The sequence below is a fragment of the Drosophila takahashii genome, chromosome 3R, assembly GCF_030179915.1.
Source record: "Drosophila takahashii strain IR98-3 E-12201 chromosome 3R, DtakHiC1v2, whole genome shotgun sequence".
In the NCBI taxonomy this organism is placed as follows: Eukaryota; Metazoa; Arthropoda; class Insecta; order Diptera; family Drosophilidae; genus Drosophila; species Drosophila takahashii.
Window position 1 is genome coordinate 21,396,279 of NC_091681.1, and position 25,418 is coordinate 21,421,696.

The 25,418-nt window shown below is 42.3% G+C and overlaps 8 protein-coding genes across 10 annotated transcripts; 5 read left to right on the plus strand and 3 right to left on the minus strand.

Moving 5' to 3' along the window:
• Positions 1-419: 419 nt before the first annotated feature.
• On the minus strand, positions 420-833 carry LOC123003042 (uncharacterized). The gene has a single exon (XM_044394256.2). The coding sequence runs from the start codon at positions 831-833 to the stop codon at positions 519-521; it is 315 nt and encodes a 104-aa protein (XP_044250191.1). The 3' UTR covers positions 420-518.
• Positions 834-978: 145 nt separating this feature from the next.
• On the minus strand, positions 979-1,680 carry LOC108059543 (surfeit locus protein 4 homolog). The gene has a single exon (XM_070217687.1). It carries the CDS (start codon positions 1,572-1,574, stop codon positions 984-986), a length of 591 nt encoding a protein of 196 aa, XP_070073788.1. The 5' UTR covers positions 1,575-1,680; the 3' UTR covers positions 979-983.
• A 330-nt stretch (positions 1,681-2,010) lies between these two features.
• On the plus strand, positions 2,011-9,875 carry Desat1 (Desaturase 1). Of its 3 annotated transcripts, none has more exons than XM_070216049.1 (5): positions 2,011-2,101; positions 7,224-7,543; positions 8,235-8,571; positions 8,635-8,820; positions 8,883-9,875. In XM_070216049.1, exons 2-5 carry the CDS (start codon positions 7,234-7,236, stop codon positions 9,199-9,201), a joined length of 1,152 nt encoding a protein of 383 aa, XP_070072150.1. In that variant the 5' UTR covers positions 2,011-2,101; positions 7,224-7,233; the 3' UTR covers positions 9,202-9,875. The 3 variants fall into 3 exon arrangements, with proteins under 3 accessions (XP_070072150.1, XP_017000334.1, XP_017000335.1); XM_017144845.2 differs by lacking the exon at positions 2,011-2,101 and adding an exon at positions 3,881-4,058; XM_017144846.3 differs by lacking the exon at positions 2,011-2,101 and adding an exon at positions 6,456-6,579.
• A 93-nt stretch (positions 9,876-9,968) lies between these two features.
• On the plus strand, positions 9,969-11,406 carry vrs (versager). The gene is made up of 2 exons (XM_017144843.3): positions 9,969-10,304; positions 10,361-11,406. The coding sequence occupies exons 1-2, from the start codon at positions 9,969-9,971 to the stop codon at positions 11,336-11,338; spliced, it is 1,314 nt and encodes a 437-aa protein (XP_017000332.2). The 3' UTR covers positions 11,339-11,406.
• Positions 11,407-12,105: 699 nt separating this feature from the next.
• LOC108059518 (UNC93-like protein MFSD11) lies at positions 12,106-20,487 on the plus strand. The gene is made up of 4 exons (XM_017144844.3): positions 12,106-12,568; positions 18,378-18,547; positions 18,611-19,068; positions 19,560-20,487. Exons 1-4 carry the CDS (start codon positions 12,482-12,484, stop codon positions 20,153-20,155), a joined length of 1,311 nt encoding a protein of 436 aa, XP_017000333.2. The 5' UTR covers positions 12,106-12,481; the 3' UTR covers positions 20,156-20,487.
• Positions 15,663-16,844, plus strand: LOC123003018 (uncharacterized). Its single transcript, XM_044394066.2, has one exon. It carries the CDS (start codon positions 16,330-16,332, stop codon positions 16,783-16,785), a length of 456 nt encoding a protein of 151 aa, XP_044250001.1. The 5' UTR covers positions 15,663-16,329; the 3' UTR covers positions 16,786-16,844.
• A 255-nt stretch (positions 20,488-20,742) lies between the features above and the next one.
• trus (programmed cell death 2 like trus) lies at positions 20,743-23,080 on the plus strand. Its single transcript, XM_017144841.3, has 3 exons — positions 20,743-20,990; positions 21,055-22,124; positions 22,610-23,080. Exons 1-3 carry the CDS (start codon positions 20,883-20,885, stop codon positions 22,863-22,865), a joined length of 1,434 nt encoding a protein of 477 aa, XP_017000330.2. The 5' UTR covers positions 20,743-20,882; the 3' UTR covers positions 22,866-23,080.
• LOC108059515 (F-box only protein 9) lies at positions 23,048-25,412 on the minus strand. Its single transcript, XM_017144842.3, has 3 exons — positions 25,122-25,412; positions 24,344-25,057; positions 23,048-23,759 (listed from the first exon to the last, which is right to left on the minus strand). Exons 2-3 carry the CDS (start codon positions 25,048-25,050, stop codon positions 23,123-23,125), a joined length of 1,344 nt encoding a protein of 447 aa, XP_017000331.2. The 5' UTR covers positions 25,051-25,057; positions 25,122-25,412; the 3' UTR covers positions 23,048-23,122.
• Positions 25,413-25,418: the final 6 nt, after the last annotated feature.

Here is a 25,418-nt window from a genome sequence, read left to right on the forward strand (position 1 = left end):
CCTGCTAATTCCAGTACATAGACCGCAATACTAAATATTCATATTAAGGAAAGATTTACATTGTGCTTTGCCAGACAGTGCGTTAGCACTCAGTTGAACTTTGCGATTCCCTTTCTGTACGTTTTTCGCAAAAAAAATCATTTGATGGGAAGGAATGGTCGAAAGTTTAATGTACATAATTTTTTGTTTGTTTTTTTTTTGTTTGTTGTAGTAATTAATTTAATTCCTAGCATTTAACTACTTGAGAAAGAAAGTCATAATATCAGCAAACGAAAATAAAAGCCATTATCTTCCGGATGAAAAAGCTCCCGGCAGAAACTAAAACTTGATCAGGGCCTGCAACACATTATTTACAAACCAATTCAATAACCCAAAAATAAAACAAGAACACCTGCTGAAAAATAAACCATTCAACTGCCTATTTATCAACTGATATTGCTTATCGAATAAGGGATTTCTCCGTGGTGCTGATGTCCCGAGGGTTGAGGGTTGAGTTGAGCAGGTCGGATGTGATAAGACTAATCGGCATGTCTGTAGGAAAGTTTTAATTTTGTGACGTCTGGAAATATGTATGTAGCTGCCTTAATTTTCTCCTTGACATCGAGCACGTGCAGGATTACCTCGGCCAAGGCTTGGACATTGACCCCAGCCTCCAAGAGTTCCAAGCAAAGGTCAAAGGCCGTCTTGGATAAACGGGTGTGGATGAGGGCCGACATTCCATGGAGGGCTATGTGCAGCGGCGGCGAAGTGTGAAGGCAAAGAAAACTACCAGAGGTCGGCTGAGCCTGTTTCTTTAATTCCGGATCTATTTCTGGCTCGGTTCCTTGCGACATTGTTCTGATTTTTTCTGGGGTTTGGCTGGATTGACAGTTTAAAACGTGCAATAGTGATATTGTCCGGAAACGGCAATCAGGATCAGTCCTCCGGCTACCGATATCTTGTGCCAGAAGTTAAAGCACTCTAGTGCCCTGGAGGCTGGCGAGTTATCTTCGACGTACGTAAGTTTCCACATTTTTGTATCCAGGGAGTAGATGGCCATCAGTTGGATCAACACTCCGGTGCAGATCTTCGTCCGGAAGCCCACCATTATTAGCTCCAGCATGTGCTTGAGGAGACATTTGAATTTCCAGGTTCCAGGTGCAATTGAGGTACGTGATCAGCAGAAAAGTGACAACGGAGTGACGATGTGATTTCAGCATTATCACCAGAAGGGCGCTGATCAGTCCGCATAGCTCCATATACCTGTCCAGGTTCCACAGCGTCGGATTGGCGGCCATTCGCAGGTGGGCCGCCAGCCACAGGATTCCAGTGGCCACGAATCTCCGCCTGAGGGCCACGATTAGCAGGGAGGCAGTTAATTGGGAGATCGCCAGAAGGCTTATATAGACTCCGGCCGCCAAGTAGCCACAGTGCCAAATATTATTCAGAGCACTCCGTTCCAGGTTAAAATGCCGAAATGTGCACACGGATTCCGCCACGAACTTCGACACTATAAGGATCCTGGCCAGAGAAGCCAACAGAAGCCGCAGCGTCCTTTTCAGGTGTACGTCCATGATGACAGGATCTATCGCCATTATCTTTTTGAGCGGCTTTTTGAGCGTTAGCCTATATAATAATAAATAATTACCTAAAAAACATATATTTTTTTGAATTAACAGGAATGCCACGGCTACTGGGTTGTTGGCAAATTTGACTCAAGATGCTAATAAATGTTCAGATTTCTTATTATTATTTTACAAGAATATTTTTTAAAATTCCGTTACATCGATTAATCAAACACATACATAGGTAAATGTAAATTTGTCAGTGTTTTTACATGTAAATTACAGTCTTCAAAATACATAAGTTTAGTCAAAATAAACAATGTTTAAGGTAATATAAATAAATCGTTTTAATGGTTTTTGGTTTTAATTTATTAAATATTTAATAAAAGAGATAAGAGATGCTATCGATAAAGCACGATAAAACTTTCTATCGATATTTGCTTGCTCATTACTACGTGGACGGCTTTGTCATCACTGAACAGAAGATTTTTTAGTTGTGTTTTTTGGCGATAAAATTATAAAACTATAGTAATTCCTAGAACCTGGATTAAATTTGGGTAAGCTTACAGCAGCCGCGGCATTATTGTAAAGAATTACTTATCGTAAGCAATTGTTGACGCGCACGTTATCGCAAGTCTCGCTGATCGCCGGCGTCTATTTTATTGCATTGTACATAACTGATTAGAACATTGCCGATTATAATATAATGGAAATTTATTTAATAGATTGTAGTTCTGTGGGCAGTGCAATGCACCGAAATTTGTTTACATGGGAAACTGGCGCGCGCACGCCGCGGTGACGTCACCCCTCATGTTCCTATTCCCCAAGCGAATTTAACCCTTTTGAGGGGCATTCAGAACTACGCATACCGGGTTCCAATCGGAATCCGATTATCAGATCGTTTTACTAATACCCTTGAAATGAGTTTACGTGTGCCAATATTTCTCAGAAACTGTTTAATCTTAGTGCGTATGCACCGCCATATTTAAAGTTAATATTTAAACCCTTGTGACTTCTTGCTTCCAAAAGATTGTTCATAGTTTTTATCAATAAATGATAAACTAACCAAATTTACTTCTGATTCATAAGATTGCTTGAAACAATATACAGTTTTTATTATTCATCCAATTTGCGAATGTATAAAGAATTCTTATCATGTAATTATAATACAGTAATTAATTAAATTATTTATTATGCTGTTAAATTTGAAGTACCCGATGAAGGGTATTGCTGCTTCTGATCTTGAATCTTAAGATTCTACTCTTTTTCAATTGACGTCCAAAATATTAACACGTCAGGCATCTGATGATCACATTAAAAGATTGTACATTTTCAATGCCTTATTCCATCTATGACAATGTACATGTGATTCAAATGCACACCTTTCTTCAGATTTAAAGCTCATCTTTTAACTGCGCACTTTAAGCACTTTGTTGTCATCTATTAATATATGGATGTACATTAAATAGCACATATATTTTTTAGAACGTAGTTTATTATTTTTAATAAATGGTTTTAATATAGTAATAGGTTCTTTTTTTCCTGAAATCGGAGTCAAGGTTGTCGGCTCAACTTAACCTTCTCAAGTTTTTCTTGCATTTCCTTTTGGCGCAAGCAGTTCGGCTGGGCATTATGTCATTACCGCGTTGACATAAATATGCAATTAGATAAAGGCGCTTGGAAAGCTTAAAAAAAAATTTGCGTGTCACTTAGTTTCATCTTCTGAATTTTTGGAAACAAGAAAAAATATGCAAAGCAGCCTTGTTTTTGTCCATCTTCATTCGAATATGTAAAGTTATTGGTCGAGAAGGTTGATCTTGCCAACTGGTTTTGGACCGGCCAAAGTACGAGAACCGTAAAATTATCTAAAAAACAGATTATGAGAGGCCAGGTGTATTCACGGCTAACCCATTATCATGGAGAGCCGGCAAACAGCCAGGAAACATCGATTAGATTGGGTTAAAACAGTCCCAAACCTGCAGCGGGATCCAAAGTGCGAAGGCTAACCTTAACGGCGATGTGTTGGCCCTATTTTTACCTTTCGGTAATTGTATTGTTGACAGGCCTAATCGCAATTTACTCCAAAACTTCACCGCCTTATATCGGTTTCAATTACTCACTTTGGTTATAGATAGTCGGGGTCTCATTTCGCAGATGCTAGCAATTTCATAAAGATTAGGACGCCCGATTGGGCTACGTGCATGCCGGTAATCTGGGGGAAGTCGGGGGAAATAGCCACAAAATGCACACGACGGCGGAGAAAAGCTCTGACGTTGTCCCGCCGATTTGCCTAATCGATTTGTTTTCGTTTTGGCAAGTGTGCGAATGGTTGGTCAGTTCGAATTGAAATCGCCTAGTGAGCGGACGTGTGCTGTTGGCACTCCTCCACAGAAATATAGTGCAAATATTTGATACCAAAGAGACCTGACCACAGATTTCGGACAACCGACTGTGCGTAGTGGAAAAGCGCGAGTTTAAGAAGTTGTTGCCTGCCTTTTTTGGAGAAGCAAACAGGTTGGTTTTCCAGCTGGCCACTTGTTGAGCCATTGCAACAGGATTTATCTGCATAATATTTTCCTGGGGCCAGTGTTTACGTAAAGCCACAAGAGGAAAATCGAGAAAAGCCACGCTACGCAAGAGTTTCTCGTAGCAACTCTACACTTGTGAATTTCGCTTTTAAGGCCCTCTGGCTCTACGATCTTGGCTCGAGTTAATGTAGCGTTCACTCTTCGTTTGTCAAGGTTTCGGCTGAACGGTCACTGTGTCTATCGGAAGGTTAGATTTTGGTTTCTTTAAATACCTCTGCATATGGTGATTTAATTTATTCCGTGCGTTAGCAGCTCGGGTAATAAGAATACACTTGGTATCCTTCAGACTATGTAAAGAGGCAGACTAAGAACTCTTCGAGTTCTATCAGATCGTTAGAAATGAAGGGCATTGTATGCATGCTAAGATATCCATATGATTTAAAGAACAGCAAAGCTTTTACATGCTCCTCAAGTTTTGTACTTTAGTGCCAAGTTAACACAATTAACATCCAATCACATTTGCAAGGGCAATCGAAAGTTCTGCACCCAGCACATTCACTTTATCCGTGCTCTATTTGATTTGTCATATGAATTAATTTTTTCCTGTTTGCCTTTTAATTAAGCTGGGCATTTTCTCTTTTTTTACGGTGAACGAACTTTGACTGCAATTATACATGGATACGCTTAAATTGCAAATTTGTTGCTTCGAATTTACGAGAAGTCATTTGCCACTCTTTGCGCTACAGTTTGCATGTCCGGCAAAAAAGTTTTACAGTTAAAGTCTATTTGTCAAATTAGATAAAGTGCAAATATTCAATTACCAGATATAAAATCTAAACAAAACGACAAACAACAGAGCAAAAACCGTACTTGAAAAAATACTTAACGATATGAGTAAAATAAAATATCTAGTGACAACTTTTAAGAATTTTTACAACTTTACTTTCATAAGTATTTGTAAACAGGCACACAATTTCATAAGCCAAATTGGCTTTATATTTTAAAGTATTTTAATTAAAGTGGGATCAGGAAAACCTACGCACTTTTTAAAAATTGTAAATGCTTTTAATCTACAAATGTAAAATACAAAACTATTTTAAGAATCGTAGATGAAATTTCTTCGATTTTTAGAACGCTCTGTAAATTTTCTTTGCGTGTAATATCTCAGTCAAGCATCACGCTTTTGCAACGTGATAACGGACCACAAAAATAACAAACGGAAAACTACTCTCTCCCCATCCCCCCCGTCACCCCACTCTCTCCAACATGTTCTCTGCTTTTATTACCGCTCTCTTTCTCTCTAATGTAAGCTCCCACGCTTTTGGCTCCGCAAAAAATATTAAAAAACTAAGCAAAAGCAAGAAATTGGCAAAAGGCCTCGGAAAAATTTCAAGTTCAATGCGTGTCTCTGATAAATGGCTAATGTTTGCTGACTTTGCATCTGTTTGCTGCCTTTTTGGTGGTGGCTTTTACCGGTTTTCGGCCACATTCGATAATATGGGGCTCTCTTTTGGGGCCCAGAAAACAATCGGCCGTTTTGTTGACATGTTGGCGGCATTAGCTTTTTCTCTCTCTCCCTTTCTCACCATCCTATCTCTGGCCCTTTCTTTCGCCATGTCAAAAGCTTTCGCTTGTGATCTGCTGTTCTTGCATTACAAATATATGTTTGCTTGTGTGAAAGCGGAATTCTTGTTCTTTCCACCATATCTCTCGAAAAGCAGGGGCGTATGTAGTCTATTTTAAAAAAGGTGCACAAAACCTATAAAAAATTAAAATATTTACAAAAATGTAATAGCCAAATTTAAGTTAAAAATAATAAAAAACTCATTGGAACATCAACACCTATCTAAATAGTATCTAGTACTGTATAAATTTTTTCAACCTTTAGGATGCTAAAAGAGTTTTTTTATTGTATCTTAAAGGATCATTTAGGTTGACCCCCTTGGTGGCGCCTCTGAGCGCCACTCTCTTCTAATCACCTTTCTGGTGTCTATTCCCATAAGCATCGTATGATTTTTAAGCTCTTGCCTGACCACAGGTTCACGTGTTTAATTGGATAGGGTTCGAAGTACATGCTCGACTGTCCGGTTCTGTAATAACCATTTGTCTGATGAAACCGCAATTAGCGGCTGATTCACATGTGATTGGATAGAGATTGGGATAGCTAATGATAAGAGCACGCCGCCATCACGCGACAGGTGGTTAAGGGCCGCCAATTCTACGGATTCCGATTAGATTTCGGACCCGCGTCTAGACTTTTCAAATCTAACCCTGACCTTAGCAATAGGCAAAAAATGGCCAACACCTAATCTAAGCAAACCGCACCTGCAAAAGCTTTGCGGCGACTAATCTAGAGCTTGCGAGCGAGCTTTTCGCCAACGGGCCGCGATTCTTCGTCGTGCGAAACTTTGGCACATCAGTTTTAAAACCCAAGTTAACCAAAACGGCTTGTCGTTAATTTATAGCTGGCTCTAGCAAATAAAACATATTTTTTGGGTGTAAACCAGGTATAACAAAATAAACAACGGGTGGACGTGGAGGTGGGGGATGTCTCAAGTGCAGTTCGTCGAACGTGGACAAGTGTTTGCTGAATAGTTTGCAATTCTTGTTAATTCGGCAAAATTCCAGCGTTTGCGTGTATTTGTGTGTCTGTATACAAAAAAGCATTGCTAGAGTTGATTGAACAAGGAATTTTCCACGAGACGTGTCACCCGCCGCGTTTGGTTCATAACCTTGAGCCAAGGTTCCGTTCCGTTATGTTCTGTTCCCAGTGACCCACAAAACACATGTTCCACTTCCACATCCACCTGGTGCTTGTATTCCCACACCGGCTTTTTCATTATTCATGCTGTGCTGTGCGAATCCTTGCAGCAGTGTTTATTGATTTTTTTCATCCATTACCCATTAGCCGATTAAAAAAAAAACAAAATCCGCATTAGGCAAGAATTTAATATCAAAAGGTACTCACGACACCTCGGGGTCTCTGGCCATAAAGAGCTGCTCGGAATCACCTCCCCGAAGCGTGTCAAGTTCAGCTGGCTAATTGCCCCAGCCACCAAGTTGGCTCACACACTAATTGCTCTTTTGTCAATTTCGTCACTAACATGCTGTTTGCTTTGCTCTTTTTTTTGTTGTTGTTTCTAACCCACAGTTGATGCAAGATGCCGCCCAACGCCCAAGCTGGTGCCCAGTCCATCACGGACTCGCTGCTCGCCGCGGCTAGTGCCGCCGCCGATGCGGGCCAGAGCCCCACCAAGCTGCAGGAGGACTCCACCGGAGTGCTCTTCGAGTGCGATGTGGAGACCACCGATGGTGGTCTGGTCAAGGACATCACCGTGATGAAGAAGGCCGAGAAGCGCCGCCTCAAGCTCGTCTGGCGCAACATCATCGCCTTCGGATACCTCCATCTGGCCGCCCTCTACGGTGCCTACCTCATGGTCGCCTCGGCCAAGTGGCAGACCGTTGTCTTCGGTAAGCATCTATGTCCATTAAAAAATTTGGGTCCCAAAAGTTACAAGTGAAGTTATAGCTTAGCTAAAAGTCCACCTAAAATGTAAATTAATTTTCTAGTAGCTGTAATAATAATATAGGGGTTCTTAAAACGTGGGGTTATACAAAATGTGTCTTTTAATTTAACTATTACACCAAAGTCAAGGTCAAATTAATAAAAAAAAGAAATAATTACTCAATTATAAAAACACTTTCTTAGAAGCGCACTTCTCAGAGTGAACTTCTTCGACCTTTAAAAAGCAAACATCATATAAAATATTCAAAACACTTTGTTTGAATAACATCCTACCTATTTATGTGTTGACTCATGGAAAATTTTGAAATTAAATGCAACTTGCTAAATTCATTGGTTGCCATCTTCCTGTCGCGTGGCAGACACTCGAATCTATAGGGGTTATCTACGGCTTCGGCCCTGATAACCTTCACCAAGCAGCTATTATGGGTCGCCAGTAAAAACATGGCGCAGACTGCTGATCGGACTTTCCTTAAATGCGATTACCTTTACGTGCTGGCACTTGTTTTCATTTTAAATCGAAACACCTGTTACTTGAATGTTTATCTCTTAGAATAAACTTGGAGAAAAACAGTTGAATTAAAAATTAAAATAAATTCTTATCCTATCTTAACTAATTAATTTCCTTGGTTCTTTCAGCTTATTTCCTGTATGTGGTTTCTGGTCTGGGCATTACTGCCGGAGCCCATCGTCTCTGGGCGCATCGCTCCTACAAGGCCAAGTGGCCCCTGCGCCTCATTCTGGTCATCTTCAACACGATCGCCTTCCAAGATGCCGCCTACCATTGGGCCCGTGACCATCGAGTGCATCACAAATACTCGGAGACTGACGCTGATCCGCACAACGCCACCCGTGGCTTCTTCTTCTCGCACGTCGGCTGGCTGCTGTGCAAGAAGCATCCGGAGGTGAAGGCCAAGGGCAAGGGTGTCGATCTATCCGATCTTCGCGCCGATCCCATCCTCATGTTCCAGAAGAAGTAGGTTTTAACTGAAAGCATTTTTGTTGTGGCGAAGTCTAATTGATTTAAATCCGTGCTCAGATACTACATGCTGTTGATGCCCATCGCCTGCTTCATCATTCCGACCACGATTCCCATGTACTTCTGGGGTGAATCCTTCATGAACGCCTGGTTTGTGGCCACCATGTTCCGCTGGTGTTTCATCCTGAACGTAACCTGGCTGGTAAACAGTGCTGCCCACAAGTTCGGTGGCCGCCCCTACGACAAGTGAGTGCCTAAGACCTGGACAACATTTCGATCAGCTACTTACTGGCCTAAACTCTTTCCAGGTTCATTAACCCTTCGGAGAACATCTCGGTGGCCATTCTGGCCTTCGGCGAGGGATGGCATAACTACCACCACGTCTTCCCCTGGGACTACAAGACGGCCGAGTTCGGCAAATACTCGCTAAACTTCACCACCGCCTTCATCGACTTCTTCGCCAAGATCGGCTGGGCCTACGACCTGAAGACCGTGTCCACGGACATCATCAAGAAGCGTGTCAAGCGCACCGGTGACGGCACGCACGCCACGTGGGGATGGGGAGACGTGGATCAGCCCAAGGAGGAGATCGAGGATGCTGTCATTACACACAAAAAGAGCGAATAGACAGGCTGAGCTTAGGGCTAATCATGGGAGGGTTTAGAAGAAATCAATCAAATTCAAGTAAACAACAATGAAACATAATTTTCCATTTTGCACATGTCCGCGGAACAAAAATTTCCTAACAGAGCGCAAGAAGCCCATTTAATTAATTCTAAGATAAAACGTTGATGATAACTGTTTGTTGTATCTCGAAAACTTTATACCGTCTGTGTTAAACCAGCTCTGGAAATGTTTTTATTTCGCTCTGGCGTTGCTTTTAAAGAGAGACGCAAACTAACTTTGTATTTATACATGCATATAATTGCTTAAAACCTGGATATTGATGTACAATAGACGGCAATTGGAGCTTTTCATTCACTGTTATCTCGAGGTCACTTTGGAATTTGAGAGAAATTTTCAGTTAAATAATATAAAAGATTATACAAATAATGGAGGAGAACTTTCCGTTTCAAAGAAAAAGAAATACCTGCAAATGAAAGATTTTAGTATTTAGCGTAAGCCAAAAACACAAAAAGAATTATCAAGGAACTAATATATAAAATATATAATAAACGATCGATGTTAGAACACTAAAAGGCACCTTCACCTATACATATGATATTTCTTTAAATGTTATTAAATAAAATGCGAAAACGCCTCTGGGAAACCGATCCCAGTAGACTTTTCTATAACCTGAAGTCGAAATATTTTTGAAAAGTTCAGTTGAATAACACTCTTCTAACGTAATAGAAGCATTTCTAACCAATCAAAATTATAGTATTGATTAAACAATGGACCCCTTTAAAGTGCCAAAAAAGGTGAACCGTAATGTTCTCAAGGCTTTCTCCACCCTCCAATCGTCACGAACCGATTTTATTCGCGTTGTTGATATAACTAACCAGGTAAAGATCCAAATGCGCAATTGCGTACCGGTTGCCGATGTAGAAGGAGCTGTAAAGGAGTCTCTGTGCAACATGACCAAGCTGGGGATCCTAAAACGTCTTGGACCGGCCAAGTATGGACTTAGCTGTCCAGTTTATGTCCGTCTGGGAAGGGCTCTGCCTAATCCAACAACAAATGTACCTGGTAATCCTGGTACACCATTGCGACGCGCTGTTCAGAATGCCGTAGGTTTGCTTAAATAATTTTCCAACTTAGGATAATCATTAAATCTATTTCTCAGCGTCGCAAGCCGAGTTTCGGAAATTTGAATCCATGGAGGCCGGCCACGAAGATGTTAAGTGAAGAATCTCTATCTGGCAATGAGATGGACAAGACTCGTAAGAGAATGCGCAGCAACACCAAGAAGATTCACAAGCAGAAAAAAGAAGTCGCCCTTCCGCGACAAGGTCCCAAACAGGCCAAAGGCTTCCAGAACCAGAAATTTAATGGGAAGGAGGTGATCAATAATAGGATCAAGGATGCAAAACCAGGATCAACTACTACAGCTACTTCGGTTGAAGTTGGTACTTCTTTGCCTGCTGGAAACTGGAAACCACGAATTCTTCAGGACTTGCCAGCAGTCGTTTGTGACGAATGTCGCCATGCCTTTCCCATATTATCCCGGCACTATGTCAGCCAGTCGAGTTCAACGAGTACGTTATGTTGCAATACTCCTATTGGCTTGAGCGTTAGGCCGACAGGGTACTCATCTGGAGAGGAATCCGACGTAGCAAATGCTTCCGTGCTCGGGCTCTGTGGCAGTCCCTTTCGCTTGCGCATGGAACAGTCCTTATCGCCCAGTTACGTCGAGAATGAAGAGAGATTACCAATTTTTCAAGGAGACTCAATATTCGATGGAGCGCAAAGGGGAACATGTCAGGAACCTAGTTCAAATACCCAAGAATTCCAGCCAATTAATGTTTTTCAAGATAAGCCAAATTCAATATCTGAAAATAACGATAATATTTCATGTTTAGCAGAAACAAACAGCTTTAATTCCCCAAATTTATTGCCAGTTCCCTTGGATGTTCAAGGATCAATATCTAAAGATGCTTCGAGCCCTTTAAATATGAATAGATCTATTTCCCAAGGATTCATATCTACTATCGCCCAAGAAAACTTAAATTTGACCGGTGAAGACGTCAAAATTGTAAAGTCTTTAAATATCCAAACAGAACAACCGTCAAACTCTGCAAAATCTGCGCCGAAGTGCGTCTGAATATGACTTTTATAAATGATTTTGAATTTAATAAAACTAATCGAGTACCCGCGCCAACTTCGACCTATCGATAGTTCTCTCGCGTGATTGTCAGAGATCGGACTCACGACTTTACGTTTACCTGTGTGTGGGTGTTCTCTCTTTCAATTCCTCTCAGATTTTGTTTTTAACTACTCTTCTGTAGTGAGAGTCCATTAATTAAGAGATAAGAGTATACAATCCCTATTTAAACAAACTGCGCAGATAATATCATTAAAGATTGAGGCTTATAAAGAAATACTTTTTTAAGAAAGTCGAACGTGGTGTAGGGTTCAGGGTTTGAAGCGTACTTTAAATCTAACATGCGGATGAGAAAACGGTCCTTAACGGTCCATTCAAAAGTCGCCTGGGGTTCCCGTTATTAGCGTTGCCTCTCAAAGTCTTTTTCCATTTAATTCATTAAATTAGAGATAAGAGTATACAATCCTTATATAAACAAACTGCGGAGATAATATTATACAAGATTATATAAACATACTTGCTGCTTTTACAAATACATTTTTAAGAAAGTATAATTGAAGATTAGTATTTTTAAAACTATAACGACACTAAGGTGGTGTATTAAGATAACTTGCTGTTCGAAAATATAAAAAATATTAAAAATACTAGTTTTACAGACCTGCCCTCAGATCAGAGACTATATTTATTAGACCAACCGACGTAGAGCATACAAAAGTCGCCTGGCGTTTGGCTGGGGATTCCCGTTATTAGCGCGTTGCCTCTGGAAGTCTTTTTCCATTCAACTCTCAGTCCTCGGCGCGTAAACATTGCATTTACCATTTGTGCTCAGTGTTTTGCTTTGGGTTTTTGCGTGATTTTATTTGTGTTGTATTTAAACCGTTTGCATTGGGTTATATTGTTACATTGCTTTCGAGAAGTGCTAAATAGATGCGGCCAGTTGAATCTGCCTTTTGTGGGATTCCTAGCACTAATTGAGATCGAGAGAGTCGCAGTTCACGCCCCCGCCTCTCTTGTGACGTCGTCAAATGCAAATGCAGTGCGCGCGGCAAGTTAATTGAATTCGTTTTGATTGTGTTTCGATTGCAACTAGCGGCGAGGAAAGATATAGCAGCATATAGCATATAGCAGATAACAGATAGCGCCATGGATTTCAAATTCCTGATGATTCTCATCCTGGGCTTCGGCTTTATGTTCGTCTTCACGGCATTCCAGACCATGTGTAACATCGAGGTAAGTTGTTTCGTTTCCTCGCTCTCTTCCCGCTCTCCTCTCCTCGCTCTTTCTATTTGTATGTATGCGTGGGCGTTGTTGTTGTTGATATCCTTGCCATTGGACCTTCGTCCTTGTCCTTGCCAATAGACATCGCAGTGCCCTTGCTACGCCCACCGCCCACAACGCCCCCGCATCACAGGATGTTATAACGTTGCCGCCATTCATCGCAGCAAATTGTGCGCTCGTAAATTACCCCCTGATTTGTGGCGGTGTAAAGTGGCGAGGAGTTGCTTATTATTATTACGATTTAATATACTGCTCCAAAGGTCACCAGTTCGCCAGTCATTCGGCCATCCATTGTTCGCTGTGTATTTGTAGAACACATCTGGGGGGCTTCAATTGATAAGAAGTGAGCGGAGCACTGTTGTAAACTCATCAGCCGTCATAGAGCAGTTATCGTTCGTAATGCAAATGGAGCCGGAAAAGTTGACCCCAATAAGGGAATAGGCCTCTCATAACTTTCTTTAAATTATTTCCACGTAACACACACTTTCAGCTGCTTGAATTGTTGTATAACTTATGATTACACCGTGGAAGCAGTGGAAAACCATTGAAACATTAAACAAGTTATCGTAAATAACGCAAATACAGCTGTAGAAGTCAAAAATTTACCCCAATAATCAAATAAGACTGTTTTTAGACTATTTCCCCTTTGCAGCGTTGTATACAAATATTTAAACAAGTAAAGTTTAAAATGAAAATACAAAAATTATAAAATATATTCGAGATAAATCATCTAACCGCAAGCATTAACATTTGAGAGAATCGTCATTCTACTGATAAATTCCGAAACAATAATGTATCCACCAGAATTAGCAAAGATGATAATGGAATCAAGTTTTAGCGAACAATCAAAAGTTTTGTTCGACTTTACTTAAATATATAAAATAATTCTGCGTATTGGACTTTGGCTCATATCGAGTTATACAAATTCCGTTGTATTTTAGTCAATATTATTTCCAAGAACCTGCTGATGAAAATCCCATTCATGGGCAGATTTGGGGGCATAGTCAAATCTATCGCTATATTGAAGTGACAGCGATTACCTAATTAATATTTGCAAATAAACACAGTGAATTACACTTATTGGTAATGATGGGCATAGATAACTCCAGGGACGCGTTCATTGACTGGTTGCATTATAACGGCTCATTTCGTTGATTATTTATTGTCAGTAATAAAAGCCGTAAGATCAAGGCCAACGGCAGGCAAAAGCAAAAGCAAAACCAGAAAACAGACTTACCTATTTATATACTATATGCGAACCACCCGATTCGTGAGTGTGGATTCATTAACCAACTGGATTGTCGGGTATGCGAAAAAAATACGTTCTTTTTCACGATTATCTCGTCTTATTACGTATGCGACGCTTTTTTGTTGTGCCAAACCGACCACCAAATTCGGTCTTTGTCATTGTTTTGCAAACAGCTCATTTTTGAAGCATTTTGTTATGGTTCAATGCACTGTATGAATATCTTCTGATAAATACCACAAAAAATTGTTTTGAAGCGTTGTAATTTGTTCCTTTAGTTTTATTTCATTGCTGGTTTTTATTTTGGTCTTTCAACGCGGCAAGCGGCGCATGCGCAATAAATTTTTTCTGTCTTAGTGCCTGCCCTCCAGTTAGTGTTTCTCTTTATAAACAATTTACCACGGCAGCAGCAACAAAAGCAAAAGTGACTTGGAATTCCAATCAGGGCGTGCTTCAACGTAGTTAGCCAAAGTTATAGACCACACCGGAAAAAATATAGATCGATGTACATAAGTGGTTAATTATCATTTTGCCAGTTTTACGGGAATACTAAATCTTTTATTTGAAAACTTATATCATTTTAGAGATTAGGTTTTATCTCGAGTGCTTATGCCACCATAATTATTGCAGTTGTATAGATGTTTTTAGAGCCAACTATTGACTTAAATTATGGAGAATTTATTAGTGTATTTTGTGTATTGTATTGTGTTTTTTTTTTTTAAATGTGGAGCTAGGAAAGGTACATTTAAAGCTATAATTATTTTCTATTTCAAGAAATTATATATTTTCTTGAGTGTAGTTAGCCAAACTTATAGACCAACAATCGATCGATCGATCGGCCGGTCTTTGGCCCGTATTCCATGCCCATTAGAGAGCAATTTTGAAGCGAGGCCTTGGCTCATATGGTGCAATCGTTGGAGTGGCACAGAACACTTTCAGAGACCGATGGAACCGCTTTCCTTTCCACCTGATTGCGCAATCGATATCAAATGCCCAGCGAAAAACGCGTCAAGCAGCTAAACTCTTTCAATGTCATTGCAATTGCAAGTTCGTTGCACAAACCCACACAGTCGTCAGGCTCAAGGCCACGTCAGCAATAAACTAAGCCCGGTTGACCAACATATGTATGCTCAAGTGTACGTATGTATGCACACATCAATTTGGCCAAGACGGTGGGCAATTGACAGGCGGGGGGTGGCGACGGGTGGAGCGCCTGCGCCCAGACGGTTGCACAACAACAAAACGAAAAGTGGGTGTGCGCCGACGAGCCCACCACTCACTGCCCGAATCCAAATCCAAATCCAAGCCACCTGACCCCCCGTACCACAAACCACCTTTTCCACCAGCAGTCGTGTGCAGCAATGTCTGGCCAAAAAAGAGGGGCCAATCAAGTCTATCTTACCACACCGAATGTATGGGATACCCTATTATTTTCCAATGGTCTTAAAAAAAAAAGGAATTATAGTTCTAACATTTTAAAAAATTAGAAAATACCAACACAAGGAGTATATTATTTTAATATTTTTGTAATAAATACAAATTAAATTACCCATCGTTTATAACAAAGTAGTTCTTCAAAATGAAGTGATTTGAAACTAAAATTTTAACTGAAAATGGAATGTAATTGCACATTTAACAGTTCTAAAAAGTAATCCTATATTTTTTTTTAGAATTTTATTTAATGTGGTTAAGTTATATCAATTCCAAAGATTTAATATTTTTAAAAATATTTTAAAAAGTAAGTTCTCCAAATTGCTTTAAAAACTCTTATTAAAGGTAAATCGATCTAGTGTGTCATAGAAAAACATATCAACTAAATGAAAACTTTAAAAACCACAAATATCGGAGCACAATTAACATTTCGAATCCAACAAAATGGAGAAGTTCCTTAGAAAGAGTATTGATTTCGATATTGAACGCGAACGGGAGCTGGTCGATCATCGCACCTATGGATTTATGCGGGTCGTCAGGTCGGATACTCCGATTCCCGCAGCCCAAAAACAATTAAGTGCCACAACTCTGACGGAAAGGTTGCACTCCATTCACGGAAAAGTGTCCATGAATCTTGAAAGCGAGGCGGAGTCAGATGAACTTGCGTCCACTTTGGCTTCAGTGGGATCCATCTCAGGTCAATCCAGGCAAATGACATCCTTCGAAATGAAACGGAAACTATTCGATGAAGCCGAGTTCACCATAACACGGGGCAAGATACTAAGTGACAACACGCATCCTGAAAATACTGGCGTAGTTATTTCCCTTAAAGAGCCAGAAAATGCTAGTCTTGAAGAAATCGAGGCTTATGCAGATAGAATGCACATAAAGTTTGCCAAATGATTCACGTTTTCTTAGATATATTTCTTGTTACATTGTTTAAATTGAGTTGATCTAGTTAGAAATACCAAAGTGTCACTAACAAACTAACATCCAATCTGGCAATATATAAATACACGTTTACCACTACAACAAAATGTCTAAATACTTTAAGAAGGATATTGATTTCGATGTTGAACAAAAAAGGGAGTCCATGGATCGACGCACCTATGGATTTATGAAGACCTTAAGATCGGATACTCCACTCCCTTTGGCTCAGAAGAAAATCGGTTCTTCAACACTGTTGACTAAGCTAAAGAGTTGGCACGAAACCGTCGTTGTAAATGATGAAAGCGACTCAGGATCAACTAAAGAACCGGGTCCTGTATTTTCTATTCAGCCAAAGTCTGATCGATCAAACGCAATGACCTTTGAGATGCAACGAAAACTATTTGATAGAGCCGAGTTCACCATAACACGAGGTCGGAAACTAAGTGGACACATTCATCCGACCCATTCAGGAGTAAAACTGAATTTCAAAGATTTAGAAAAGCAATGTCTGGAAGATATGGAGGCTTACTGCCGAAAAATGAACATTAAGTTTGTCAAATGATCGATTTCTTATTTTGTGTACAGAAAAAACGCTACAAATAAAATCAAATCGAATCTTAAGTCGTTTTTTTTTGTGGTGCATCCCAGTTTTACGTAAAAGTCATTATACCTTCTGCAAGGAAAAACAAACCAAACTTGTTTCGCATTTTTTAAGTTTTTCGTGAGTCGTTGTGCCAGTTTTTTTGCGTAACGAATAAACAAAGCCAAGTGTCGATCGACTTAATAAGTCGTTCGGTACATTCTCCTGTAATTCTGCGTACGCACATTACTTTCTTTATTGCATTTCGACTTTCTTTTGACTTTTGCTTGCACACAACTTGACCCAATTCTCTGGAACGGAGGTGATTATGTCCCACAACCCAATAATAAAGAGATCAACAATTTTTCATTGAGCTCCATTGGTGTTGATAAGAAATACTTGCACTTGAAACTCGAGATTTCTTATCAGGACCGTCTTATAGTCGTCTATAGTACTTTGCTTTTTATGCTCTACCATACCATAAATATTATACGTTACGTTAGAAACATTATAGCCGGCTAGAACATTTGTGAAATCCCAAAAGTGGCTTTAACCACTTTCTATAGATAGATTTATAAATAGTTCCTGAATTCTCAAGGGCACTCAACGCATGCAATTAATGTTAGCTGGCAAATCAGTTCCGCTTCTCGAGTGCAGACAAATAGTTCTCGACTTTCACTTGTTTTTAGCTCCCTAGTCATACATAACTCTTTGATTAGCACTTTCAAAGCATTATCAGCTATAATAACCTCTCAAGTTGGACTTCAAAATGGGCACGAGGACCGTACCAGATTTGCAGCGCCACTTAATTGATGCAAATAGAAATCGAAATCGTGTCAGAGTCAGAATTTTTCGCCGAGATAACCATATCAATCGGTCGTTCACCGAGATGCGTTCTTTAGAATGGAAAATTTTTTAGCTCAACCCACAAACATGTTTCGCCTGTGCAGCTTGTAATTTTCCATTGACATTCGCAAGAATTGTAAAGTTGCACTTGAATCTGGTTGCAGAGATAGTTGAGATCAAAGTCTGGTCGAATCGGATTAATTTTTTTAGCTGCTCTTTTTTTTATTTTCTCATCAAGATATGCGTGTTGAGACAACTTTAATCGATCATCAATAATGATTGATTGAACATAAAAGTGGTTTAATAATATTTTTAAAAGCTATTAAACAATTTCAGATTAGACATTTTATTTATTTTCAATTACTACACCTACGTCACTTATAAATAATTTAAAATTGAATTTAATTCAAAGTAAATACTTACAAATAATATTACAAATCGCAGAACCTGCCTTATATTCCTCTTAAGAGAAAAACCAAATTAATAATTTTGTCAGCTTTGGTAAGGTTTTTTTAGAGAAATGTATTTTACCTCCAAAACGTATCCGGACAGGAAATACCTGTATTGTGTGTACTTGAACCGAGAACACGTTTACCGTATAACATTTAAAGAAAAACAATAAACCAAAATGCGTTGCTGCCGGTTCATTGGCATGCAGTCGTCAAAATGGGTCTGGCACGTTTCCAAAATGCTAATCGTTTCACTTTCCGATCTCATCTAACCGACAGAAAACCATACTGGATAGCATTTCCCAGGAGGATGATAGCTTCAAGGGCGAGGGCTACACCAGTCTGGCCATCATCTACCTGTTCTTCTCGCTCTCCAACTGGCTGGCACCCTCGTTCATTTCGTTCACCGGACCCCGAGTGGCCATGGTCGTGGGAGCACTGACCTATACGTGAGTAGAGACCCCTTAAAGCAATCCATAAAACGTATAGTAACTGATATCACCCATTTGCAGGGCCTTCATGATCACGTTCATGTTCCCGTCCACGGTGCTGCTGTACGTGGGCAGCGCAGTGCTGGGACTGGGTGCCTCGATCACCTGGACGGGCCAGGGAACCTACCTGGCGCGCTGCAGTGAATCCACGACCATCTCACGCAACTCCGGCGTCTTCTGGGCCCTGCTGCAGTGCAGCATGTTCATCGGCAATCTGTTCGTGTACTATCAGTTCCAGGACAAGACCCGCATCGACAAGGAAACGAGGAATCTGGTCATCGGCGTGCTCACCGTGATCGCCATTCTGGGCATCGTATTCCTGGCCGCCCTGAGATTCATGGCCGACAATGCCGAGCACGACAACGAACTGGAGCAGAAGCACACGGGCTGCGGTCAGGCCATCTACGCCTTGAAGTCCGCAGGACAATTGTTCCTCACCAAGAAGATGCTGCTACTCAGTTTGGCCTTCTTTTATACAGGTTGGTTGAAAGTATAAATCATTAGTTTCAGAATCCTTTCATTCACTTAACCCCATGAACATTATCTCAAACCGAACTCCCGACAACGCATTAAAATCATCTCATTTCTTGAAAAATCAAAATATGAACGCTGAGATCTCGGAAACTACAAAAGCTAGAAGGTTGAGATTTCCCACACATATTCTTGGACTTCCTAAGCAGCGCAAGTTTATTTCAGCCAAGCGCCACGCCCACTCTAACGCCCACAATCGCTCACTAACGATTTTTAAATGTGTCTGGCGCCCACACCTTGAAAGATTTCCGAAAAGTATAAATGCAATTTTGCTGTAGGTATAAATATAACCTATCGAAATGTAGAAGATATTTTTCAAATCGGACCATTCATTAAAAAGTTATGCGCAATCAAAAACAGTTATAAATCCATCTCCCTCGCTGAGTGACGGGTTTCAGATAGTTGATCATCAAAAAGCTAATTTATCTATATTTTTCAGGTCTAGAGCTATCATTCTTCAGTGGCGTTTTTGGATCAGCAATTGGATTCACCACGAAAATTGCCGAAACCCCCAAGGAGATCGTTGGCCTGGTGGGCATTTGCATTGGAGCCGGCGAAGTCTTCGGAGGAGGACTCTTTGGCATACTGGGCAATAAGACGACGCGTTATGGACGCGATCCCATCGTGATCGCCGGCTATGTAATGCACATGGCGGCCTTCTTTATGACGTTCATCAACCTGCCGAATAGCGCACCGTTCAAAGATACCACCAATATATCCTACCTGGATCCGCCCAGAGCCAGCATTGCCCTGATCTGTGCCTTCCTTTTGGGCCTGGGCGATGCCTGCTTCAACACGCAGATCTACTCGATGCTGGGCGGCGAGTATGTGAACAATGCCGTGGGCGCCTTTGCCCTGTTCAAGTTCACCCAGTCGGTGGCGGCGGCCATCAGTTTCTTCTACTCCTCGCACTTCGGGCTGTACGTTCAGCTGGGCATCCTGGTGGTCATGGGAACCATCGGCACCATCGCCTTCGTCTTCGTCGAGTGGGGCTTCAAGAGGCAGCACCGCGAACAGGAGGCCCTGGAGAAGTAATTCCGCCCGGAATCGTAGGATTTAGAGTATTAGATGCAGGTCCTTGTTAGCCAGTTGTCCGTGTTTGTTGAATTCCTCGGAGTGATTTAAATCCGTGCGACTGCGTCGTCTTCCTAGACAATAACTGATAACTGTTGTTGCGCGCTATTGTTGCTAAATATACGTATTTTAATGTTGGCATTCCAAAACGTAATTGTAATCTAGTTGTCTATGTTTTTATATGTGTGTATTGTATATGTGCGTTTATTTATTTTAAGCCGCTATTGTGCAATTGTAAATTAGTAAACCACAGATTCGGAGTATTATAAGAAATATAAAACGAATTTTAAGAAGTTTAAGAGTGTTTCAATGTGGTAATTTGGCTTCTAATATTTGAAGCTGCAACCAAAAAGATATTTTCAAACATTAATGGTGAAATATGATGCCTTAAATTTTGAGTTTTATTAAAAATATTTTTTACTAAACAAAAATATTAATTAAATACAACAAAATATTTATTACAGAGCTAGTTTCAAGAAAACTAAATTTATTGTATTCCCTAATTTCACATTTTAAAATTCTTGCTTTGACCGTTATTATACTCGATTGTGAAATATTCGATACCTGCGAAAATCGATAGCGCCATGCGCAAATATCGATTGGCTGCCCAGGAATTCGTATCCCGCCCATCGCTAATAAAAAACCACTCCGATCAGAATTGTAGAGAATTTGTATAGAACCATGAAAAATGGCCAAGAATAAGTCAACGGTGTACCTGGGCTACGAGGATGAGGAGGTTACGGCCAAGCAGGAGCAGTTCCTGAACAGCAGCACCAACAAAATCGGCGGCACACCCGTAAGAGCGGCGATTACATGGACCTTAGCGACAGCTGATAATTGAAATTGATTTTTACCCACAGGATTGGCCCAGACACGAGGTGACCATTCCCTCATGCCCGCTGTGCGGTGCAGTGCGTCCGCTGATCGTCCAGATGTATGCCCCGCTGGATCGCTCCCAGTTCCATCGCAGCCTGTATGTCTTTGGGTGCATGAGCCCCGCCTGCTCGCAGAATCCAAAGAGCTGGGCCTGTGTGCGCACCCAGCATTTGGATCACCAGTTCGAGGTCATCAGCGAGCAGTCGCCCAAGGCCACGGCCACTGGAAAGGCGCACTCAAAGAAAAAGAGCAGCAAGTCCAGCGGATTGCAGGCGGTCAACTGGTGCAGTGGAGCGGACGATTGGGGCGATGGAGCCATCGTGGCGCTGGACGAGGCCATGGACATCACGGCGGACGACGAGCAGAACGAGAGGAATGGCAATGTGCGACCCAATGCCCTGCAGTACGCAAAGGCAGATATGGATGAACCAGTAAAGCTGGAGCAGCCTATAGTTAACGATGAGAACGACGACGACGAGGACGAGAGCACCTCGCTGGAGAACGACCTGATCTCGGGCTTCCATCAAATGGACATGATCTCGCCGCAGAACGGCGACGATGATGATCCGAATGCCAACTGTGCAGCGGCCGCCGCACCCAGTTTGGATGGAGCCGGCGCCAGTGCAGCCTCGGCGGCCATTTGTGCCGAGATCGAGGGCCCCGAAACGGATGTGGTGCTGGTCGACACGCCCAAGAAGCCGGAACGTGACCTCATCGCCCTGCTGAAGCACACGAACTCGAGTTCGCTGTCGCAGATCAAGGATCTCACGCTGAAGTCCTACTACATTGCAGTGGATGTGGAGAGCAAGACGCAGGCGGAGGAGTACGAGAACTATGGCGGCGCTCTGGGCATGGACCATATTCGTGATCTGTACCAGGAGTACAAACTGAGGGACGGGGAGGCGGCTCATTCGCCCACAGGCGGCGGTGCCTCCGGCTCGGGGGAAGCGGGCGAGGAGTACGAGTCCTACGAGAAAGCCCTGCCAGCCCATGGCGACATAGTGTTTCACAATTTTATCACTACCATCCAGCAGAATCCGGGCCAATTGTTGAGGTAAGCTTTCTTATAGATTAGTGTTGGGTAAAAACTGCTCATTTGGGTGAACATGTTCACTTGTCCCCTTTTTTCCCATGAGTCAACTCACTCAGTTTGCTAACTTGTTCACTTGCTTACTTGTTCACTTGTTCTGTCCTTAACTTTTTTACTGGCTCTGAGAAAACAGCTCATTGTCTGTAAAACCGTATGCAAAATGCATCCTAAAAGTAAAAAAAAATACTTTTCGTGCCAAAAACAGCAAGAGAGCAACTGAGCAAGTGAACTAAAAAAATCAAATAAGAGAGTCAAACTGAGCAAGTGAACAACAAAAAGTAGCAAGTGAGCAAAAATGAACAAGTGAACAATAAAGAACAAGTTCGAAGGAACATGTTCACTCACTCAGTTTAGTGACCAATTCTTTTTTGTTCACTCACTCATGAGCAACCCAACACTATTATAGATCCTTTTAGTTTATCCGTGTTCTTACGAAGCTCTGTTCTCAGGTATTCCCGGGATGCGCTGCCGCTGCTGGTGGCCCCGCTGACGGAGCCGCTGCCCAAGTGTCAGAACTGCAAGGGAGAGACCATCTGCGAGGTGCAACTGCTACCGACACTCATTCCCAAGCTCCGGTTTCAGGTGAACGGCTGCAATGCGCCAATCGAGTACGGGAACGTGCTGGTCTTCACCTGCCTCAAGAGCTGCTGGGACACGCCCGACCTGATGCGCTACGAACAGATTGTGGTGCAGTCCGAATCTTAAAGCCATTAGAACCCTTCGCTGTAGCTGCTTCGGTTGCAGACTGGTGCAACGAATTTTAAACGTAAACTGCAGAGGAAAAGCTAAGCTTCTCGATTGTCCTAGGAAGATTTTATGCTCTAGTTGTTAAGAACGTTGTAAGCTTTTTAGACACTCCGTTAAGGATAGTTGCTAATAATATCTCGTTATTTCCACTCCCCCTCTAAAAGGGTTTCAAATCGTAGAGTTTTATTTCCCCTTTTCCAGGAAGCTTATCGAACTTAGGCTAAGGGTGCATCGGCATCCAGGTGATAGCTCTTCACGGCTGAGAATCTCAGCGGAGGATACTTCGCCTCCGTCAGGTCGAACTCGGAGCTGGTGTCCACCTTGTTGCGCTTCTGCACGAGCGTGTAATGTGACCACACCAGCTGGGCGCAGCGGCGCTTGGACGCCGCGATGCGCAGCTCAATCAGGAACTGCGAGGAGTCCTCCTCCAGTGGCATAATACTGCCGCGCCTCTGCCGTATGTGACTGGCTGCCCGGGACTGCGACTTCTGGAGCACCAGAGTGACTGTACTGCCAAAGAGCCTATAGCGACCCCTTAGCATTTCGGGCCTTACATTGTGCAGATGCCGGAGCTTGGAGACACCCTGCGCCGGCTCATCGGCACTGGTCATCATCAGCACCTTGCCGTCGGGCATGAATCGGATGTAGCGATAGTACTCCACCAGCTGCACAGGCCGGTAGAACTGATCCTGGAAGCTGTTCTCGCCCATTCGCAGGTACGTCGTCTTGCTGATGTAGCAGCCATTGAAAAGCACTCGCTCGCGGCGTATGAACATGTCGCGCCAGGAGTAGTAGACGTTGCTGATGTCCGAATCCTGGGCCTCCAAGGTGCCAACGTTGTGGCCCCAAACTCTGTAAGAAAAAGGTTTATTAGTTATATTATAATATAATATAACCACTAATTTTTGTTTACATGTCGCCGCCTATAATAAATCTTAAATTTGGACTCTGTCGACCGAAAAAAGTTGAAAAATCCGAACTTTAAAAATCCACCATAAATCCAATTTTCCATTGATTTGGGCCATATCCGGCTTGTTTTATTGCGTAGGATGTAAACTTTAAGTTTGTACTCATTATGATTTTTCAACGGATTTATTTCGAGTTTTTATGATATACATATACAGCCGACTTACAGTCGACCAAAACACACATTTTTCATCTTTGTCGAGCTGCTGCGCTGCCATTATTTATCCAATCATATTGATCTGTATGGCAAAGTTAAGCTCTGATCTATTGACTTAAAAATAAAACGAAAGCTGGACCAATTGGGTGGATATGAGTTGAGATATAAGAAGAAATTCGAAAAATCCGAAATTTAACATTTCAAACTTTAAAAAAACTGTGCCATCGAAAAAAAATTAGTGGTATTTTCGTGAACTAAGGAGAGCATTTCGGCTGTAAACTAATGTTATTGGTTGGTTAAAAGCCTTCCTTACTTGACACAGGCTAGCCTCCAAAGCTCCTCATCCCGGGCGTAGACATAGAAACCCTTGGAAACGGCGGCACACTGTTCCAGCGACCGCATGTCCAGTTGGGCGGACACCACCCAGCGCAGGATACGCATCACAATCTCGGGCGGCAGGTCGGCAATGTGAAGGCCAGTGGTCAGGACACTAGGATCGCGGTTGGACGCGATCATCTTGCCGTTGTAGATGTTGTCCTGCCGCAAGTCCTGCTGGAACTTTTCATACAGATTGTCGACGATCTCTTCTTGGTCCTGCGAACCATCCGGCTGACCCAAATCCAGTTGCTTGGCCAGATCGCTGGCCAAATTGTGGTACTTCTTGCTGGCATCGCCGCTGAGCTGCTGCTTCTGCTGCTCGTAGAACCGGAACTCGATGTCCGGAACGATCTGGGTGGCCTTCCGGTAGAAGGGTATTGCGTCGTAGACCTTGCCACGTTGCTCTAAGAGAACGGCGGTCCGGAAGAGACTCTCGGCCTTGGCCTGAAGGAGCTCCGCTTCGCTGAGATTGGAATTGGCCAGCGCTTGGGGATCCCCCGCCTCAGGATGACGGCTCCTGGCGGCACTGTTCATGTGACCTTGAAGCTCCCGCTGCCAGCTCTCCCGGAACTCATCCAGGGCACTGGTGCCTGGTGCCGTCTCCTGGCCAGGCGCCTCGCCATCCGAGTCCACATCCGACATGGTTGGTCTGCAAATGAGAAAACAGAGCGTTAAAATAGATTCCTGCGCATTTATCTGACGCAATTTCTAACCTGAAAGGCCTTAGTACTCGTACTCGTCGACGTTAGCAGATGGGGAACTCGGGCAGGAGGCCAGAATATAACTTATAATAAAGGGCCGCGCGTACTGCTGACTTTGGCCGGGCTTCACCCCAGAATTCGAAGTAATCGCATGCAACTGGGAGCAACATGTGGCCATTGGTAAGACCCCAAAGATTAAGTTTATTTAGATACGCAAGCGGGAACACTTCTACCTGTGTAAAGTTTGTTTTTACAGTGTGGACGAAGCGGTTTAGCAGGGAATTCTCAAGGGCACTTTCGGTCACATTT

Excerpts from the sequence above, each read along its gene's own strand:
- LOC123003042 (XM_044394256.2), bottom strand. The coding sequence starts at position 833 with ATGTCGCAAGGAACCGAGCCAGAAATAGATCCGGAATTAAAGAAACAG.
- LOC108059543 (XM_070217687.1), bottom strand. The coding sequence starts at position 1,574 with ATGGCGATAGATCCTGTCATCATGGACGTACACCTGAAAAGGACGCTG.
- Desat1 (XM_070216049.1), top strand. The coding sequence starts at position 7,234 with ATGCCGCCCAACGCCCAAGCTGGTGCCCAGTCCATCACGGACTCGCTG. Across the intron at positions 7,544-8,234 it reads GTGGCAGACCGTTGTCTTCG|CTTATTTCCTGTATGTGGTT; the intron begins GTAAGCATCTAT and ends TGGTTCTTTCAG. Across the intron at positions 8,572-8,634 it reads ATCCTCATGTTCCAGAAGAA|ATACTACATGCTGTTGATGC; the intron begins GTAGGTTTTAAC and ends ATCCGTGCTCAG.
- vrs (XM_017144843.3), top strand. The coding sequence starts at position 9,969 with ATGGACCCCTTTAAAGTGCCAAAAAAGGTGAACCGTAATGTTCTCAAG. Across the intron at positions 10,305-10,360 it reads GACGCGCTGTTCAGAATGCC|CGTCGCAAGCCGAGTTTCGG; the intron begins GTAGGTTTGCTT and ends TCTATTTCTCAG.
- LOC108059518 (XM_017144844.3), top strand. The coding sequence starts at position 12,482 with ATGGATTTCAAATTCCTGATGATTCTCATCCTGGGCTTCGGCTTTATG. Across the intron at positions 12,569-18,377 it reads AGACCATGTGTAACATCGAG|AAAACCATACTGGATAGCAT; the intron begins GTAAGTTGTTTC and ends TCTAACCGACAG. Across the intron at positions 19,069-19,559 it reads TTTGGCCTTCTTTTATACAG|GTCTAGAGCTATCATTCTTC; the intron begins GTTGGTTGAAAG and ends TATATTTTTCAG.
- LOC123003018 (XM_044394066.2), top strand. The coding sequence starts at position 16,330 with ATGTCTAAATACTTTAAGAAGGATATTGATTTCGATGTTGAACAAAAA.
- trus (XM_017144841.3), top strand. The coding sequence starts at position 20,883 with ATGGCCAAGAATAAGTCAACGGTGTACCTGGGCTACGAGGATGAGGAG. Across the intron at positions 20,991-21,054 it reads ACAAAATCGGCGGCACACCC|GATTGGCCCAGACACGAGGT; the intron begins GTAAGAGCGGCG and ends TTTTACCCACAG. Across the intron at positions 22,125-22,609 it reads AATCCGGGCCAATTGTTGAG|GTATTCCCGGGATGCGCTGC; the intron begins GTAAGCTTTCTT and ends CTCTGTTCTCAG.
- LOC108059515 (XM_017144842.3), bottom strand. The coding sequence starts at position 25,050 with ATGTCGGATGTGGACTCGGATGGCGAGGCGCCTGGCCAGGAGACGGCA. Across the intron at positions 23,760-24,343 it reads TGGAGGCTAGCCTGTGTCAA|AGTTTGGGGCCACAACGTTG; the intron begins GTAAGGAAGGCT and ends TTTTTCTTACAG.